Below are 21,555 nucleotides of genomic sequence, written 5' to 3'. Positions count from 1 at the left end.
AGCTGATCTCCTCACTGTCCTGGTGGTCACTGGTTACTGTAGGACAAGAGGCTTGTACAGAGATAGGAGATGAACAAGGTTGTGGTCAGATCTGCCCAGGGGGGGGGAGTGATGAGGAGCTGTAGGCATCCTTGACATTAGCATACAGCAAGTCCAAAGCACAAAGGAGAGACTCTCTTTGGAACAGTGTGCTCTCTAGGGTGAGTTTTAGTTATCCAAATATGAAACAACTTATAGTACTGAAAAGATACATTAAAATGTTCTACAGGAAAATTATTTTATTGATGATTGTAATACAGGTATTTATTTAAATGACATTTTAAATACAGAAATCATTCAGATCTCTATAAAAAGTTAATTTAAATAATAGAACACATTACACTCTAACCCCCACACTGTAATAACACTGTAGGAGTTCTTAATCATGAAAAAAGATTTACATGTCCTTTTTTAGCTGTATTAGTTTTACAATTTCTGTCAGTTCTTGCACATTTGTATAGGGTGTGTAGTGGGAATGAACCCCTTTTTCAGTTCCTGTTTCAGACCTCCACTCATCCAGGTGAGTTAGCTGAAATGCAACCAGCTCTGGACTTAAGATGATGGAAAAAAACAGCACTACAGCTGTGCTGTTTGATACCTTATCTTTCACGCTTTTGTTAATCAAAAACAGATCCCCTTATAATAGTTTTAGTCAGAAATATACAATCTCTTTCTTAACAAGCTGAGGAGATTCTACTTTATTTTCAGTATGCTGGAGGTACTGGAAATAATACACTTTAACTAGGGTATTTTATAAACCAAGGACTGAGTGGAGAAAGGTTTAAACAAGAAAACTGATCAATAACACTACATGCATCAGTGGTTAAAGGCCCAGTTAGATTAACAACCAAAATAGACAGCTGTCTGTCTGGACTAGGGTTTAGAACCTCTGTTAAATACAATGTAGAAAAAATAACAAGACTGCATACTACTAGATAGTATGGTTATAACTACTAATAATGCTAGATACTACATGAATAGCCAGGATATTGATTACATATTAATGCTGGGGCAAAATCATGAATTAATATTTTGGGTGGAATGGTGGTGTGTCAATTAGCACTACTTTCTTGTAGAAGTTCAAAATTGAAACATAAAAATAGTTAGAAATTCCCAATTCCCAATTCCCAATTTGAAAACATTAATTATTTTACATTTTCCCCATCACATGCTTTTTTGTATTTTCTTCTGGTTTTAATAAAATAATATAACATTTTGGCACAAAAATACATAACAGCAAACCATAACTTGAAGCTAAGATAGCAAATATTTCCACAGCTACTGTGAACTTCCCAGGGGAGCTGATGTAGGCTGGGATAAAGGTGATCCAGACAGCAAAGAATATGAGCATGCTGAATGTAATGAATTTGGCTTCATTGAAGTTATCAGGCAGCTTCCGAGCCAGGAAAGCGAGTACAAAGCACATGGCAGAGAGGAGTCCTATATACCCTAACACAGCCCAGAATGCACCTGCAGATCCCAGGTCACACTCCAGAATGATTCTGTCTGCATAGTATTTCATGTTCTTGTATGGAAAAGGAGGTGATGTTGTCAGCCAAAGAATACAAATCAAGACTTGAACAAGCGTGAAAGCAAGAACACTTAACCGTTGCTGTCTGGGCCCAAACCATTTCATAATGTTATTGCCTGGCAGTGTAGCCCTAAAGGCCATTAACACCACTATTGTTTTCCCCAGAACACAAGAGATGCACAGGACAAATGTGATCCCAAATGCTGTGTGGCGCAACATACAGGACCAGTCAGAGGGCTGGCCAATGAAAGTAAGTGAACAGAGGAAACACAGAGTCAATGAAAAGAGCAGAAGGAAACTCAGTTCAGAGTTATTGGCTCTTACAATTGGAGTATATCTGTATCTGAAGAAAACAACAGCTATTGCTATGGTTAGGGAAGTTCCGAATCCAGAGCATGTGACTAAAAGTATTCCCATTAATTCTCCGGATGACAGAAACTCAATACTTTTTAGGATACATTGACTTCTTTGTTCATTTGATCTGTATTCCAGGGGACATTTTGAGCAATCCACTGAATCTGAAAATACAAGTCAAAAAATGAAATTTTGAAAGATTGTGCGCAAACAATTTGAAAAAGCACAGCATTTTGAAGTATAGGTAAAGTATATGGTAAAAGTGAAGAATGCACATTTAGTATTTAATATTTATTATAACAATTCTCTAAGTTTACATATACAAATTCATCCACATATTTCTGTAACTATATCTCATATCTACAGAGTTTGTTAGTTTTGCTGAAGATACAATACTGAGGTAGCAAATTACTGTAGGTCATCTAGCTCATCTAACACATTAAACTCCTTATGGAAATTAAAGTACCTGTTACATTACTGAACTCTCCCTCTGCACAGGGGATGCAGACAAAGCAGCAGACTGGCTTCCCTTTCTCAATGGCCTTACGAGTCCCAGGAAGGCAGCTCTCACTGCAGATGGACTTTGGAACCTAAAATCCAGATTAAGTGTTCAAAATTATTTTGAAAAGCAGTTTTGGAATACATATTTCCATATGTACAATAGTGGCAAAAGGCCAACCTGCTTATATTTCTCATTTTACAGTTATGAAGCTACAGTGAAATAATACTTTATCTACACTGTTTTGGCACTCTAAAAAGTTGTCAGTACTGTATGTACAGCTTATATAGAAAGATACAGCTGTGCATTCAAAATTATTTTGTCAGCTTTCATGAGCATATCTACCATGTCAAATCTACCCAAATCCAAATGTATAATGGGGTATTTGATGGGGTATCCTGCACTTTAGGATCTAAGCTGTGTAAAAATGTATTTCTCCCCCACAAAATCACAGAGATTCAATATTTTTCTGTCTCCCACTGTTTTTGCTCTTTTTGGATCTGTGTAGGCTTGAACAGATCCAACCTTGTTTCATTACAGTACCTTATCCTGATCTCCTGCCCACACAGGCCTGATGTCATTCATTATAAACTGCTGTCCTTCTGGTAGGGAGTCATCATACAGACCAATAGTCTGAAATATTGTAATTCCTTCCTTATTAGGCTGCCAGTTTATTAGTGTGTACCGAGCTGCTGGATCCCCATTTTGATCAAAATAGACACTGTCTCCACTCCTGGTGGTGAAGTTAACTCTTCTCAAATAATGCAGCACCTAGAAACAAAAAGAGCTGAAATCTGACCTTCTTCCTGATGTTACCCTGTTCTATTTGTTTTTTAATGCATAATATTGTAAAGTAGATTATTTGTACCTGCCAAGGTTCAATTTTCTTTTTGTTTGCACATGCTTCATCATCAGATGAACCTTGACTGATTTTGCAAGTAAAACGGTTGTGTAATGAATGGGCTACAGCATACACTGCTTTATACACATTGTTGGATATCCTCAGTTCTGATACATCCGTGTATTGATTGCTTATTCCTTTCAAGGTCTCTGTTCTTGTGCATGGCTTAGTACTTGAATCATTATGAGACGTTAGACTGCAATTGAAAATAGTCTCCCACAATTCGTTTAAGCCAGTGTTTCCAGGAGTGTCTGATGGACGAACATTTAGAATAAATTCCTTCAGACCTGGTATTTCTGCATTCGGAATTGCAAAGCCAACGGCCCCACCCAGGACTTTATAACCTTCCTTTGATCCAAGATATCTGTTTGTAATCCACGCTTCACTGCCCACCCACTGGAAACCTGTAACATTCTGAATGTTTAATTCTTTGACAAACAAATCCATGTCTACATCACTTGTAAAACCAACTATTACTTTTGAAGTTGATTTTTTAATAATATCTACAACATTAAGGAATTTCTCTCTTGGATCGGTTCTATAAATGGTTTCTGAGTATTCAATACAGATCCCCTCCTGCTGGGCAGCTTGAATGAAGGTAGCCATCCCATTGTTGCCATAATCATTGTCACTTCTAATGGCTCCAACCCAGGTCCATCCAAAGTGCTTCACAAGCTTTGCCAGGGCTCTGCTTTGGTAATAATCGCTAGGAATTGTCCTGAAGAAGGTAGGGAACCTCATTCTGTTACTGAGACAGGCACAGGTAGCAAAGTGACTAATCTACGGTAAGAAAGGATAGAAACATCTACATGTAAGTTATCAGATACACATAATTGATTATATTAACAGATAAATGTTAGTATAAATATATCTACATACAAGTCAAATTATATGTAAATCCTCCTGATTTATTTTTTTACGTAGAGAATAGCTGGTTTATTAAATAATTTCTTGGCTTTTAGTTAAACTATTTGATTAATTTATTTTCCATTACATTAGTTGCTTTTAAGATTACATATCCTACAGTATCTCAGCTGCAAAACTGGTGAATATACAAGAAAGTCTGCATTATGTTAAAAAGAAAAAAATAAGCTTTACCACAGGTATGTGAAAAGGTCCAACAGTTGCTGCAATTCCTATCGTTGGTGTGGAGCTGGACTGTCCTATAATCGCGTGGACTAAAGATGATTTGGAGCAGGACTGGTTTGAGAAAAATTCTTTCTTATTCATTAAATCCAGTGATGCTTTTATAGACAGTGGAACGGAGCGACAGGAATCATATATCTTATAACCCAGGGTAACATCAGGAAGAAGGTCAGAACTGTTATTTATTTCTTCTATTGTGAAGATCATACTTTGTGCATACTGTAATTCTGCAGCGTCTAATCTGTACAGAAATATACTTACATGAATAATAATAATATGCATAATTAAGATATTACAATGTTATTTGGTTAAATAGCACAGCTATAACTGTCAATTTTATTGTTTGCAAACTTTTTCTATAATTATTTCATTAATAACTTACCTTACTTACCCTTCACATTTGACATGTCCTGGACTGGTTTTATATGTTGGATTATCAGTGACAGGATTTTTATGGAATGAGAAAACAGCTCCAATTGTGATATCCCCTTCTTTGGAAAATTGTGGCAGTTCTTCTGTTCCATATGGCTCACAAACCGGTGTTTCAGTGGCTGAGAAAAAGGCAATAAATGCAACATCTATAAGAAACAACATTATTAACTGCTTCCAGTGTCCCACACTAATATTCTCTAGCAATAGATACTTACCCATTGCAGCGCACATCTTTTATGCTTAAAATGACGTGGAACAAAATTAATCCTCACATCAATGTACAAATTCTCAGGTGAGTTGTAGTTCACTTTCAGAGTAACATCATCACTAAGTTTGTGTATGATGATTATAAGATGATTTGTGCAGTATGTTAATTAATTTTCCCTTATCACAATACTTGCCTTTTTATTCTCAAATTGCAAAAGACTTTAATCATGTTTTTTCTTTTCTTTTAGGAAATATTTAAATATGATTTAAAAAACTGTATGGTGGAAATATTTTTCATAATTGAATATAAAAAGTGCAATGTTATCTATTGGCCAGAATATCAAATGGTTTAAAAACTAATAATATTATATATTGTATATACAATATTACAGTATATATACAATATAGTAAACTAGGTGCTAACTTAACAGATTTGATTAGATTTGCCTGACCTCACTGACCTGACCAATTCTTCTTGATATCTGGCTTCTTCTTCTGGTCCCGTAAAGGACCAAATTTTGTCCTTTCTCAGGTGATGATTATCCTTTTCCTTCTTATTTCCCTTCCCACTTAATGCCTTGAGTCTCCTGATTTCTCCCATATTGTGTCTTTTTATCACAAACACACTTAACTTTGGACTACTGTCTTTATACAGTAGGTGTCAAAAGTCCACTGCGATCTGTTGACATGGCAATCAAGAATAGAATAGAATCAAATTGAATTGAATTGAATTGCAATGTCCAGCGCTAATTTTTTCACTCCTGTCTCCATATTGATTTTGATCCCAAATGACACAGTAGCAATAATCCAACTACTGCCTTCATAGCGGCATGAAGCAGCCATCAGTGTATATTATCATCAATATATCTCTTATCTCTCAGGTAAGAAGCTCATTAAGTTACCGATTTCTTTCATTCCTATTGTACCATCCTGGCAGCTAAGGCACTTAGTGTGTATTATGAGTTTAAAGAATTTCAAAGAGATACGTGAGACAGCCTCACTCCTAATTGAAGCTCAGGACACCAAAGCGTGTGTGGTAGACATTGCCGCACCACAATGTCAGAGATGTCATCTCTTTTTCTCAGGGAAAGACTTCCAACATTACATTCCTCCTTGTGCAAAGGAGAGACTCCTTCCTTGGAAGTATGTGCTTTATAAGGTAATGAAACAATGTGCATCTGTCATTATATTTCAAATATTCAAATATAGATCCAAATATATGAAACTACGTATAAGATAAATTGATGCAATTACAATATGGTAAATACTTTTATTGATTATTGTAGTACAGATATTAACTGTAATAATCAATTAGTCCACTACAAAAAAGACATTGTATAATAGAAAAGGTTACAGAAAGTTGTGTATTTCTGAAGTCATTTAATGTTTCACATAATGAAATCGGAACAAATGAAATTGGATATTTTGGCAATCACACAGTAACCGTCCTTCCTCAAAAAAGGAACAAGTTGTCTAGACAAATCTTATAATGAATACCGTATGTGTTCTATTGTTTCCGTATCTATGACTCTCAACCATGGTGATCAGGAAATAATCTGTCTAGTGTTTTGGCTCTGAACAATATCTTAATCACTGACAAATAGATTAAAACCTTTTTAGCTGTATTTTTTTCAATCCTATAGCATAGCATATAATGTGTAAAGTTTGCTGTTCCTACTTCACATTTTAAGAGCTCCCTTATATTTGAATTAAAAACTATTTCTTAATCACCAAGTTGAGGTGAGACTCCACAATAGTCTATATGCTGAGAGGAGAAAAGTCTCAATGAGCAAACAGATCAATTACATGCATCAGTGGTTAAGGCCCTAATTAAACTGAAAACCAATAGAGACTGGTGTCCCTCTGGACCAGGGCAGAGAACCTTTGTTCCATATGTTGTAGAAAAAATAAGAATAATAAGATAATACAAGATAATAGTCATGATAGAGATTAGAAATTCATTTTGGGTTCAAATAATGTTGGCAAAACATCAAAAGTGAAACCTAAAACTGTTTAAATGTAAATGATACAGTACATTTGAATATCTTCATTATTCTACAGTGATTTTGAGGGCATTTTCCCCATCACATGTTTTTTTGTATTTTTTTCTGGTTTAAATAAAATAATGTAACATTTTGGCATAAAAATACATAACAGCAAACCATAACTTGAAGCTAAAATAGCAAAGATTTCCACAGCTACAGTGAACTTCCCAGGTGAACTGATATAAGCTGGGATAAAGGTGATCCAGACAGCACAGAATATGAGCATGCTGAATGTAATGAATTTGGCTTCATTGAAGTTATCAGGCAGCTTCCGAGCCAGGAAAGCGAGCACAAAGCACATGGCAGAGAGGAATCCTATATACCCTAACACAGCACAGAATGCGCCTACAGATCCCAGCTCACACTCCAGAATAACTCTATCTTTATAGTATTTAAAGTTTTTGTTTGGAAAAGGTGGTGATATTTTTAACCAAAGAATACAGATCAAGACTTGTACAAGTGTGAAACCCAGAACACTTAACCTTTGCTGTGTGGGGCCAAACCATTTCATAATGTTATTGCCTGGCAGTGTAGCCCTAAAGGCCATTAACACCACTATGGTTTTCCCCAGAACACAAGAGATGCACAGGACAAATGTGATCCCAAATGCTGTGTGGCGCAACATACAAGACCAGTCAGAGGGCTGGCCAATGAAAGTAAATGTACAGAGGAAACAAAGTGTCAATGACAAGAGCAGAAGGAAACTTAATTCAGAGTTGTTAGCTCTTACAATTGGAGTAGATCTGTACCTGAAAAAAATAATAGATATTGCTATGGTAAGGGACATTCCAAGCACAGAACATGCCATTAAAAGTATCCCCATTAATTCTTCAAATGACAAAAACTCTGTGCTTTTTAAGACACACTGATTTCGCTGTTCATTTGATCTGTAATCCACTGGACACTTTGAACACTCTGTTGAATCTGAAAATAAAAAAAAATTTAAAATTAGTGGACAAACACAAATGAATCAAATAACTCATCTTAACCCTGTATGTTTCATCTTGCATTTTGAACATTCTTTATCAATAGTTTAGTTTGAATTTATTCTTGGGTGGAGCAGAATAATACAATTAAGCTAAATTTAAATGGGATATTTCTGAATATCACTTTAAAGACAGCAGAAATACTGACATGAATATCTCTTCTTTAACACATCCAGTACTTCTTAATAAAAATTATTATTTTTCTTTAGATATAGTTTTTGTTGTATAAAGAATTTAACTAGATCAATCAGTTGAGAAAAAAAATCCTGTTTACAATTACAGCCTGGAGAGTTTTCATTTATACATCACTGTTTTTACCGGGGCAATTTGAGTGAAACATCTTGCTTAAGGGTACAAACACAGCCTTTTATTAACATACTGGAAAAGTTAGTATTTTGTTAGTGTGCATTAATTGTTTTAATTGCTACCTGAGATATTGCTGAACTCTCCCTCTGCACAGGGAATGCAAATGAAGCAGCAGACGGGCTTCCCTTTCTCAATGGCCTTACGAGTCCCTGGAAGGCAGCTCTCGCTGCACACTGATCTAGGCACCTGCAAGATAGTGAGAGACAATTATGTTCTTTTGTTATGAAGCAAGACTGGAGATTTGTTCAATCAAAGTTAATATGCCAATTACAGCACTCAATAGCAATGTGGGCATTGTTATTAAGTCAGATTAGTACACAAGTACACAACTGTATTATGAGGACATACAGTATAGGTCAAGGGTTTTTGAAAAAATAAAATACTGTAACAAGACTTCTCACTTTTGCAAATGAGTCACCCCAGGTGTAACGGAACAGTTCTTTCCCGACCCTATGCGGACGACACAATTCGGAATAGTGAGGAAACACTAGGGAAAAGCCATGCAGGAAACAGGTATCAAAACAGGGGGGCATGTCCTTGGTGCGCTGGTGTTCAGGGGGGTGAGTCCGGGGCAAACAATCCAGTAGAAATCCAAAGGGGGAATCCAAAACGAAAACAAAAGTCCAAAACCGGGAGGTCCATCCAAAAACAGACAAGATAAAAACTAGAACCGGGTTAGAGTCGGCGGAATGTTGACGGGAACGGGACCAGGCGCTTCCAGGTCCCGGACTCGCACGATTCGGAGATCAGATGCAGAGGCGGGATTAACGTCAGCACCTGGCTTTTAAGGTGGACGGGGAACAGGGGACAGGTGCACGAAATCAAGTCCAAAGTGAAAGGGCCGGAGCGCCCTTAAGGGGGGAGGGACTACAGTCGTGACACCAGGGACATTGTAATATTCAGTGAAAAGCTTACCTTATCCTGATCTCCTGCCCAGACTACACTGATATCACTCATTATAAACTGTTGTCCTTCTGGTAAAGAAGCATCATATAGACCAATAATGTCAAATGTTGTGATTCCCTTCATGGTCCGCTGCCAATTAACTATTGCATATCGTGCTACTGGATCCCCATTGTCATCAAAATGCACCTTCTCTCCACTCCTGGTTGTGAAGTTGACTCTGGCCAAAGAGTGCAGCACCTAGAGGAAAACAAGCTAAAATCAGGTTCAGTTCTTTTCAGGTCAAATGCATGATATTATTTCGGATATAAATATATTTACCTGCCAAGGTTCTATTTTATTTATGTTTGCACATGTTTTATCAGTGTATCCTTGACTAATATTGCATGCGAAAAGATTGTGTAATGAATGGGCTACAGCATACACAGCTTTATACACATTGTTGGATATCCTCAGTTCGGATACATCCGTGTATTGGTTATTTATTCCATTCAGAGTCTCTGATCCTGTGCATGGCTTAGTATGTGCTTCCTTGTGAAGTGACAAGCTGCAATTGAAAATACTTTCCCAATACTCATTTAAACCAGAGTTTCCAGGGGTGCTTGATGGACGAGCATTTAAAATAAACTCTTTTAGTCCTGGTATTTCAGCATCTGGAATAGCAAAGCCGATTGTTCCTCCGATAACATTGTAACTTTCCTGTGATGCAAGGTACCTGTCTGTCACCCAAGCCTCACTCCCCACCCACTGGAAACCTGTGACATTCTGAATCAGAAGTTCTTTTATCAGTAGATCCAAATCTGGACCAGCAGCAAAAGCAACAATTACTTTGGAAGATGATTTTTTAACAATGTTTGCAACATTGAGGAATTTCTCTCTGTCATCAGTTCTGAAAATGGCCTCTGAATACTCAATACAGATCCCCTCCTGCTGGGCAGCTTGTACAAAGGTAGCCATCCCATTGTTACCATAATCATTGTTAGTTCGAATGGCTCCAACCCAGGTCCATCCAAAGTGCTTCACAAGCTTTGCCAGGGCTCTGCTTTGGTAATAATCACTGGGAATCATCCTGAAGAAGCTGGGGAACTCCTTTCTGTTGCTGAGACAGGCACAGGTAGAAAAGTGACTGATCTGCAGGAATGAAAAACAAGACATTAGATAACAAGATTATAGGAGAAGATAAATGGCTTAAATGTGATTTAAAACAACTAAGAAGGTAAAAATTGGTGAAGTGGTCAGTATATACAGGATGCTAAATTAGACATGAATAAGTTTAAATTATGCTTACTGTACATGCTTACAGTATGAGTAAGTATGAGCATAGCACATACTGAAACTGTGTATGTATGTGCTTCATACAAGATAATAGTATGACCTGCCCCTATTTATCTCCTTGCTATGTTTCTTTACAGTCCTAGTAATGTGCTACAAAGGACACATCAAAGCTTGGTCACTTAATTTGAAAATTATATTTATTGGACTTATGAATGGCTTGAAATAAAAAGGATTAGCTTTGAATTCTTAATAATGCTTTTGTGATATAAAGACATCATATGATCAAGTAATTACATTGAAAATGCAATAATTTCTAAATTTACACGGTAAATTGAAACTTAATTTTTTATTTTAAAATTCCACTAAAGTTTAATTTTGTATTATTTGACATGGTACTTTTGAAATAAAATGTTCTCACCACTGGCATGTGAAAGGGTCCAACAGTTGCAGCCATTCCTATTGTTGGTGTTGAGCTCGAGTGTCCGATGATGGCGTGGACATTTGATGGTTTGGTGCAGGACTGGTTTAACACAGGTCCTACTTGTTGGCTATTCATTAAATCCAGAGATGCCTTTATAGTCAAAGGGATAGAGCGACAGGAATCATATATCCTATAGCCCAGGGAAATATCAGGAAGAATCTCAGAACTGTTATTTATTTCTTCAATGGCAAAGATCATAGTTTGTGCATATTGTAATTCTCCAGGATTTAAACTGTGGAGCAAATACATGTACAAACAAAGATTTCACAAATTAAATCAAAACAGTATTCACATTTTTAATTAATATTTTTGCTGATTAAACCATACATTTTATAATGCTTGCTTTAAACATCAAGTACATTATCTGTTCATGTAAAGTAGCTACTGTACATTTAAGCTACTGTACATTTACAGTACATGTATTTTTATTTTTAAAAATAGTGATAATAGATCAGTTACCTTTCACATCTGATGTGTCCTGGGTTTACTTCAAATGTTGGATTTACAACAACGGGGTTTTTATGGATTGAAAAAACAGCTCCTATTGTAATGTCCCCTTCTTTTGAAAACTGTAGCAGTTCTTGTGTTCTGTATGGCTGGCAAATAGGCTTTTCAGCACTTGTCAAAACCGTAATTAATGCTACTGCTACAAGCAGCAACATTGTCAAATGTGTGTTGTCCTAAAGACAGAATACTTCAGCTCAGAGTGCTTATATACATCTGTGTATTTCTTAAATGTTAAAATTAGCAGTGAACCAGTGTTCCAACGCACATTGTAGCACCAATTCTCAGTGGTGATCTCAATGTTATGATAACCTCAGGAGAAAGAATTGTTAAATTTTGAACATCTGCTTCTACACACATTGTTTGTGCATACTGTATTTCTCCAGGATTTAAACTGTGGAACAAATACACTCACAGAAAGAAAGAATTAGCATTGAATGATTTTGGGACATCTAAGAAATCCAGTTTAAAGAGGCCATTTTTATTAAACATTATAAAACAGTGTACAGCCATAATTTAAATGAAAAGACCATACACAGTATATATCATATATATACATAAATCATGCTAATATATTTTTTACATTGGCATCATTTTGATTTTTATGTATTGAACAAGTCATTAAAATCTATATTGTGTATATACTGTACAATTTTATACAGTGTAACCATGATTGTTGTTACGTGTGATACAACTACAGAAGAACTGAGGTACAAGTAACCTGTTGTTTTTTGTAGTTCTATTAGATCGCTTTACCCAGAATTAATAGACGAGTCCCTACAGTATATCCTTGACATTATTTAACTATTTATCCTGGTAGAGTAAAATAGGATGGATGAAGAAAGTTTTTCTACTTGCTCTCTAGTTGTATAGAGTGTAACACAATGCAGGCAGCAGTTGGCATCAGTACTGAGGATGGACTAAAGAAGAAACTTGAAAAAATAATTAAATAAAAAAATACAAGCAAAAGAAGTGTGCTAAAATGCATCAAAAGACTAAAAACGTAGAGTTAAAGGTGTAATCATAAATATTGAGTACAGACTAATACAGTTGTATCTCTTATGGTCCTTCTTAACTCTGTTTTCTTTGCAAATGTTTCCTGACCTACTCAGACTTGATTTCTATGACCTTACAGGACTTTTTAAAGGTGTAGTATTTTCTTTCTATGGTGAAGAACATTTTTTTGCATGTTTTTTGCAGTTTTTTGGTTGATCTTTAACAGTCAGTGGATCTGCAAGCTGAAATGAATAACAAAACAGCTTCACAAGCACAGCCAATACATGAATACATGGCTACACTGCACTAATGAGCCCCAATTAGGGTGAAAGTAGTTTGTTTGCTAAATGTTTTGACTGCTTGTTCACTAATGCTGCCATCAGTAATGGACTTGCACATTATCAGACTGCACAGCAATTAATTAATATCTTGCCATTATCTAGAGTTGTACAGTATAGAGTGTAATATTGCATATTACTAATAATACATAATTCTACATAATATCATTAAAAAGTAGAAGAAATGGCTTCATCCTTACTTTCTCTTTCTTATATATAATTCAAAAATAATAATATTTGATTATTACATTTTCAGTGTAACAATAATACTGTATCTAAATATAATTACTTTCAAGAGGGCATATCTCAACTAAAAGCATTATATTTTATTAAAATGTATTCTTAAAACAATGGCACTAATAGTATAAAAGAAATCACACCTGTCACACCAATGACATTGTAATTGTATTTCTTTTTTGAGATGGAAACAGAAACTGGTGAATTTTCCTATTGTGGCCATATCTTTTGGGAATTAAAAGAAATCCACTCAGCTTTTGAGATTATTTTCTGGTAATCTTTGTGGATGAATGTGTGCTGTAAATAATTGTTGGGAGAATTACTAAAAACAATTAATCATTTGTAAAAAGGTTTAGAAAAATAATGTCTTGGTTAGGGATGCTCCGATCAGGCTCTTTAGGGCCAATACCGATCACCGATTCCACGTCATTCGAATCGGCCGATACCGATACCATTTTATTCTTTTCAAAATTACTACATTAAGCTCCTACTAAACCAACAATGTACAAGCCTCATGTCTCATGGTAAAGTGTTACCCTTGTTATTTTTTCCAATTAAAATAAACTGTACAACACAAGTGTAAGTTGTTTATTGTTTATTAACAAAATGAAATGTAATGGGCATATCATTCAATTACCATAATATAAACACTTCTTACTAATATAAATAAAATAATCACTTAAAATGAAGACATTTTACTAATAAAACATATACACAAAACATTTATACACATGACACATACATATGGCATATACTGTACAGTATATATAGCAATCAGAAAAAACAAGCTGAAACAAAATAAAAGACTTAATCACAACCCACAATTCTAATAAAATAAAATGTTCAATAAGGTAGTTAAGGTGGGTAGCTGCGTCAGCGTGTTTATGCTGCAAAGGAACAAGTAATAGGTTTATTCCATGCTGAAAAGAGAAGAAAGAAGGCTGTGGAGCCTTCTTCCTGTGTGGGTGTGTTCAATAAGATGTTTAACAAGATAGCAGCCTACTACAACCAAAAAGAAACAAGTCAGCCTAATTTAGCTCTTTAGCTACTAAGCCTATTGTTTACTAAACATCAAGGGCAGATTCTTGATTATGAATACAAACATCTGTTTTGAAGACAATCTGTTCCTCTTCTCATCCAAAATGTGTGCTGCTGTACTGAATAGACTCTCACTGTCTAGGAAATCATAAAGTGCTCTTCTCTGTTATTAACAAGCTCATTAAATCCTCTGACAACTCTGCTCTTTCTTTCACGTTTCACCTGTTTGTGTATGATGATTATTAGATGATTTGTGCAGTATATTGATTAATTAATCACAGCACTTGCCCTTTTATCTTCAAATTGCAATCTAATTTAATCATGTTTCTTCTTTTTGTTTGGAAATATTTACATATGATTTAAAAAAAAACTGTAGTAGTAATGTTTGTGCATAATTGAATATGTTATGGACTTTTTATGGCTCCCTGTAGTGGCAGAGTTTGGTTATGGGTTATCTCGAGTTCTGGAGAAAGAGCCCTTCCATCCAGCCAGCTCCTTGTTTAAACTTCTCCATTTGGGAAGGAGGTTTCAAAACATCAAATGTAGTCCTGCTCGGTTAACGAAATAGCACCTACTGTATGTAGAGGCCATTAGATTAGGCACCTCATAATGTTGTATTTGTAAGTGTAATATGACTTTTTGCTGCACTAGAACAATTTCCAATCAACTTTGTTGACATGGCAATCAAGAATAGAATAGAATCGAATTGAATTGAATTGAATTGCAATGTCCAGCGCTACTTTTTTCACTCCTGTCTCCATATTGATTTTGATCCCAAATTACACAGTAGCAATTATCCAACTACTGCCTTCATAGCGGCATGAAGCTGCCATCAGTGTATATTATCATCAATATATCTCTTATCTCTCAGATAAGTAGCTCATTAAGTTACCGATTTCTTTCATTCCTATTGTACCATCCTGGCAGCTGAGGCACTCAGTGTGTATTATGAGTTTAAGGCCAGCAGCTATATCACCCTGCAACTCACAACTGACAACCCACTGAAGCTAAGCAGGTGTGAGCCTGGTCAGTACCTGCATGGGAGACCTCCTGGGAAAAACTAAGGTTGCTGCTGGAAGAGGGGGCGGTCACCCTGTGGTCTCTGTGGGTCCTAATGCCCTAATACAGCGACGGGGACACTATACTGTAAACAGGCGCCATCCTTCGGATGAGACGTAAAAGCGAGGTCCTGACTCTCTGTGGTCATTAAAAATCCCAGGACGTTTCTCGAAAAGAGTAGGGGTGTAACCCCGGCGTCCTGGGGAAATTTCCCATTGGCCCTTACCAGTCATGGCCTCCTAATAATCCTCATGTATGAATTGGCTTCATTACTCTGCTCTCCTCCCCACTGATAGCTGTGTGGTGAGCGTTCTGGCGCACTATGGCTGCCGTCGCATCATCCAGGTGGATGCTGCACATTGGTGGTGGTGGAGGGGAGTCCCCATTACCTGTAAAGCGCTTTGAGTGGAGTGTCCAGAAAAGTGCTATATAAGTGAAAGCAATTATTATAATTATTATTATTATTATTAAGGAATTTCAAAGAGATACATGAGACAGCCTCACTCCTAATTGAAGCTCAGGACACCAAAGCGTGTGTGGTAGACATTGCCACACCACAATGTCAGAGATGTCATCTCTTTTTCTCAGGGAAAGACTTCCAACATTACATTCCTCCTTGTGCAAAGGAGAGACTCCTTTGGAAGTGTGTACTTTTTAAGGTAATGAAACAATGTGCATCTGTCATTATATTTGAACTATTCAAATATATATCCAAATGTGTGAAACTACATACAGTAAAATACATAAATAGAGAGATAATAGATAAATTGATGCAATTCCTACATGAAAGATACTTTTTTTGATCATTGTAGTACATATATTTATTTTAAGAACATTTAAATATGGAAATTAATCAATTAGTCCACTACAAAAAAAAGACAGTTTATAATAGAAAAAGATACAGAAAGTTATGCATTTCTGTATTCCTACCACCACCTTCTCCAAAAAGGAACAAGTTGTGTAGTCAAATCTTATAATGTATACAGTATTGTTCTATTATTTCTGTATCTATGACTCTCAACCAAGATGTTTAGGAAATATTGTGTCTAGTGGTTTGGCTCTAGACAAGAGCTTAATCACCGGCAAATACATAAGAGCTCCCTTACATCTGACTAAAAAGCTATTGCCTAATTAGCAAGTTGAGGTGAGACTGCATACTGTTCTGTATGCTGAAAGTACTGAGTGGAGAAAAGTCTCAACAAGCAAACAGATCAGTCACGTGCATCAGTGGTTAAGGCCCCAATTAAATTGAAAACCAAAAGAGACAGGTATCCCTCTGGACCAGGGCAGAGTGCCTTTGTTCCATATGTTGCAGAAAAAATAAGATCATACATGAATAGTTAACATAGGGATTATAAATTAGGTTGGTGAAAGTTCAAAATTGAAACATAACATAAAAGTATTTAAATTTTAACAATAAGTTTAAAATACATTAATTACTCTACAATGATTTTGAGGGCATTTTCCCCATCACATGTTTTTTTGTATTTTTTTCTGGTTTCAATAAAATAATATAACATTTTGGCATAAAAATACAGAAAAGCAACCCAAAACTTGAAGCTAAAATAGCAAAGATTTCCACAGCTACTGTGAACTTCCCAGGGGAGCTGATATAAGCTGGGATAAAGGTGATCCAGACAGCACAGAATATGAGCATGCTGAATGTAATGAATTTGGCTTCATTGAAGTTATCAGGCAGCTTCCGAGCCAGGAAAGCGAGCACAAAGCACAAGGCAGAGAGGAATCCTATATACCCTAACACAGCCCAGAATGCACCTGCAGATCCAAAGTCACACTCCAGAATGATTCTGTCTTTATAATATTTCATATTTTGCTTTGGAAAAGGTGGTGATATTGTCAACCAGAGACCACAAATCAATACCTGTAAAAGTGTGAAAGCAAGAACACTTAACCGCTGCTGTTTGGGCCCAAACCATTTCATAATGTTATTGCCTGGCAGTGTAGCCCTAAAGGCCATTAACACCACTATGGTTTTCCCCAGAACACAAGAGATGCACAGGACAAATGTGATCCCAAATGCTGTGTGGCGCAACATACAGGACCAGTCAGAGGGCTGGCCAATGAAAGCAAGTGAACAGAGGAAACACAGAGTCAATGAAAAGAGCAGAAGGAAACTTAGTTCAGAGTTATTGGCTCTTACAATAGGAGTAGATCTGTACCTGAAAAAAATAATAGATATTGCTATGGTAAAGGACATTCCAAGCACAGAACATGCCGTTAAAAGTATCCCCATTAATTCTGCAAATGACAAAAATTCTGTGCTTTTTAAGACACACTGATTTCGCTGTTCATTTGATCTGTAATCCACTGGACACTTTGAACACTCTGTTGAATCTGAAAATAAAATATTTTTTTAAAATTAGGGGACAAACACAAATTAATCAAAGAACTCATCTTAACCCTGTATGTTTCATCTTGCATTTTGAACATTCTTTATCAGTAGTTTAGTTTAAATTTATTCTTGGGTGGAGCAGAATAATACAATTTAGCTCAATTTAAATGGGATATTTCTGGACACCTCTTAAAAACAGCAGAATTACTGACATGAATATCACTTCTTTAACATATCCAGTACTTCTTAATACAAATTCTTATCTTTCATTAGATATTATTTTTGTTGTATAAAGAATTTAACTAGATCAATCAGTTGAGAAAAAAAATCCTGTTTACAATTACAGCCTGGAGAGTTTTCATTTATACATCACTGTTTTTACCGGGGCAATTTGAGTGAAACATCTTGCTTAAGGGTACAAACACAGCCTTTTATTAACATACTGAAAAAGTTAGTATTTTGTTAATGTGCATTAATTGTTTTAATTGCTACCTGAGATATTGCTGAACTCTCCCTCTGCACAGGGAATGCAAATGAAGCAGCAGATGGGCTTCCCTTTCTCAATGGCCTTACGAGTCCCTGGAAGGCAGCTCTCACTGCACACTGATCTTGGCACCTGCAAGACAGTGAGAGACAATTATGTTCTTTTGTTAAAAAGCAAGACTGGAGATTTGTTCAAAGTTAATATGCCAATTACAGCACTCAATAGCAATGTGGGCATTGTTGTTAAGTCAGATTAGTACACAAGTACACAACTGTATTTTAAAGAGGACATACAGGTCAAGGGTTTTTGAAAAAATAAAATACTGTAACAAGACCTCTCACTTTTGCAAATGAGTCATTTGGATAAGTAAAGTTACTGTACGTGGTCATGAAACCTTTGGAGCGCTAACTCATTCACAACACCAATCTTACAGAATTTCCTAATCAGTAGTTAACTGGAATCTTTAAAATAAGATTTATACTGCACTTTTGATTTATTTATATCCAACTAAATCAGAAACACACAAAGTAGAAGGGATTACCTGAGAATTGTGGCCACTGGATTTCAGTGGAGGCTATGTTTCAATACAAAAAAATAAAATACTGAGTGAGAAACTTACCTTATCCTGATCTCCTGCCCAGACTACACTGATATCACTCATTATAAACTGTTGTCCTTCTGGTAAAGAAGCATCATATAGACCAATAACGGCAAATGCTGTGATTCCCTTCTTGTTCTGCTGCCAGTTAACTATTGCATATCGTGCTACTGGATCCCCATTGTCATCAAAATGCACCTTCTCTCCACTCCTGGTTGTGAAGTTGACTCTGGCCAAAGAGTGCAGCACCTAGAGGAAAACAAGCTAAAATCAGGTTCAGTTCTTTTCAGGTCAAATGCATGATATTATTTCGGATATAAATATATTTACCTGCCAAGGTTCTATTTTATTTATGTTTGCACATGTTTTATCAGTGTATCCTTGACTAATATTGCATGCGAAAAGATTGTGTAATGAATGGGCTACAGCATACACAGCTTTATACACATTGTTGGATATCCTCAGTTCGGATACATCCGTGTATTGGTTATTTATTCCATTCAGAGTCTCTGCTCCTGTGCATGGCTTAGTATGTGCATCCTTGCGAAGTGACAAGCTGCAGTTGAAAATACTTTCCCAATACTCATTTAAACCAGAGTTTCCAGGGGTGCTTGATGGACGAGCATTTAAAATAAACTCTTTTAGTCCTGGTATTTCAGCATCTGGAATGGCAAAACCAATTGACCCTCCCAGAACATTATGACCTTCCTGTGATGCAAGGTACGTGTCTGTAACCCAAGCCTCACTCCCCACCCACTGGAAACCTGTGACATTCTGAATCAGAAGTTCTTTTATCAGTAGATCCAGATCTGGACCAGAAGCAAAAGCAACAATTACTTTGGAAGTTGACTTTTTGACAGTATCTACAACTTTAAGGAATTTCTCCCTACGATCAGTTCTGTAAATGGCCTCTGAATACTCAATACAGATCCCCTCTTGCTGGGCAGCTTGTACAAAGGTAGCCATCCCACTGTTGCCATAATCATTGTTAGTTCGAATGGCTCCAACCCAGGTCCATCCAAAGTGCTTCACAAGCTTTGCCAGGGCTCTGCTTTGGTAATAATCACTGGGAATCATCCTGAAGAAGCTGGGGAACTCCTTTCTGTTGCTGAGATAGGCAGAGGTAGCAAAGTGACTGATCTGCAGGAATGAAAAACAAGACATTGTCTTAGATTGTAGGAGGAGATAAATGGCTTAATTGAGATTAAAAAGATGAACTTGAAATAAACTTGAACTTGAAAATAACTAGGAAGGGAAACACAGGTGAAGTAGTCAGCATACACAAGATTATTATACATTCATAAGTTTTAATTATATTTGAATGTTTACAGTATGAGTAAGTATGAGCATAGCACATACTGAAACTGTGTATGTGTGTGCTTCATACAAGATAATAGTATGACCTGCCTCTATTTAGTTCTTCTTGCTATATTTCTTTACAGTCCTCGTAATGTGCTACAAAGAACACATCAAAGCTTGGTCTCTTAATTTGAAGATTACGTTTATTGGACTTATTAATGGCTTGAAAGAAAAAAGATTAGCTTTGATTTCTTAATTATGCTTTTGTGATATAAAGACATCATATGATCGAGTAATTACATTAAAAATGCAATAATTTCTAAATTTACACGGCTAAATTGAAACTGAATTTTTTATTTTAAAATTCCACTCAAGTTTAATTTTGTATTATTTGACACGGTACTTTTGAAATAAAATGTTCTCACCACTGGCATGTGAAAGGGTCCAACAGTTGCAGCCATTCCTATTGTTGGTGTTGAGCTCGAGTGTCCGATGATGGCGTGGACAGTTGATGGTTTGGTGCAGGACTGGTTTAACACAGATCCTACTTGTTGGCTATTCATTAAATCCAGAGATGCCTTTATAGTCAGAGGGATAGAGCGACAGGAATCATATATCCTATAGCCCAGGGAAATATCAGGAAGAATCTCCAAACCGTTATTTATTTCTTCAATGGCAAAGATCATAGTTTGAGCAAATTGTAATTCTACAGGATTTAAACTGTGGAGCAAATACATACACATATTTCACAAATTGCACAGTATTTTTATCATTACATCTAACAGTATTCACATTTAAATAATTAATATTTTGGCTGATTAAATCATACATTTTAAAATGCTTGCTTTAAACATGAAGCACGTTATCTGTTCACGTAGCTACTGTATTTTAGCTACTGTAAATTTACATGTATTTTTATTTTTAAAAATAGTGATAATAGATCAGTTACCTTTCACATCTGATGTGTCCTGGGTTTACTTCAAATGTTGGATTTACAACAACGGGGTTTTTATGGATTGAAAAAACAGCTCCTATTGTAATGTCCCCTTCTTTTGAAAACTGAAGCAGTTCTTGTGTTCTGTATGGCTGGCAAATAGGCTTTTCAGCACTTGTCAAAACCATAATTAATGCTACTGCTACAAGCAGCAACATTGTCAAATGTGTGTTGTCCTAAAGACAGAGTACTTCAGCTCAAGGTGCTTATATACGTCTGTGTATTTCTTAAATGTTAAAATTAGCAGTGAACCAGTGTTCCAACGCACATTGTAGCATCAATTCTCAGTGGTGATTTCAATGTTATGATCACCTCAGGAGAAAGAATTGTTAAGTTTTGAACATCTGCTTCTACAAACATTGTTTGTGCATACTGTATTTCTCCAGGATTTAAACTGTGGAACAAATACACTCACAGAAAGAAAGAATTAGCATTGAATGATTTTGGGACATCTAAGAAATCCAGTTTAAAGAGGCCATTTTTATTAAAC

General features: G+C 36.1%; 3 protein-coding genes across 3 annotated transcripts; all 3 read right to left on the bottom strand.

The window, feature by feature from the left end:
• Positions 1-1,189: 1,189 nt before the first annotated feature.
• On the bottom strand, positions 1,190-5,031 carry LOC148837064 (extracellular calcium-sensing receptor-like). The gene is made up of 6 exons (XM_088914257.1): positions 4,862-5,031; positions 4,423-4,711; positions 3,292-4,104; positions 2,967-3,194; positions 2,391-2,514; positions 1,190-2,088 (listed from the first exon to the last, which is right to left on the bottom strand). Exons 2-6 carry the CDS (start codon positions 4,675-4,677, stop codon positions 1,190-1,192), a joined length of 2,319 nt encoding a protein of 772 aa, XP_088770383.1. The 5' UTR covers positions 4,678-4,711; positions 4,862-5,031.
• Positions 5,032-7,164: 2,133 nt separating this feature from the next.
• On the bottom strand, positions 7,165-11,827 carry LOC148837063 (extracellular calcium-sensing receptor-like). The gene is made up of 6 exons (XM_088914927.1): positions 11,625-11,827; positions 11,103-11,397; positions 9,731-10,540; positions 9,422-9,649; positions 8,569-8,692; positions 7,165-8,078 (listed from the first exon to the last, which is right to left on the bottom strand). Exons 1-6 carry the CDS (start codon positions 11,825-11,827, stop codon positions 7,165-7,167), a joined length of 2,574 nt encoding a protein of 857 aa, XP_088771053.1.
• A 4,951-nt stretch (positions 11,828-16,778) lies between these two features.
• Positions 16,779-21,223, bottom strand: LOC148837062 (extracellular calcium-sensing receptor-like). The gene is made up of 6 exons (XM_088914798.1): positions 21,021-21,223; positions 20,497-20,791; positions 19,103-19,912; positions 18,794-19,021; positions 18,183-18,306; positions 16,779-17,692 (listed from the first exon to the last, which is right to left on the bottom strand). Exons 1-6 carry the CDS (start codon positions 21,221-21,223, stop codon positions 16,779-16,781), a joined length of 2,574 nt encoding a protein of 857 aa, XP_088770924.1.
• Between the last annotated feature and the right edge of the window lie 332 nt (positions 21,224-21,555).

The sequence above is a fragment of the Atractosteus spatula genome, chromosome 4, assembly GCF_055471065.1.
Source record: "Atractosteus spatula isolate fAtrSpa1 chromosome 4, fAtrSpa1.hap1, whole genome shotgun sequence".
NCBI lineage: Eukaryota > Metazoa > Chordata > Actinopteri > Semionotiformes > Lepisosteidae > Atractosteus > Atractosteus spatula.
This window is presented reverse-complemented; position numbering and strand designations above follow the sequence as displayed.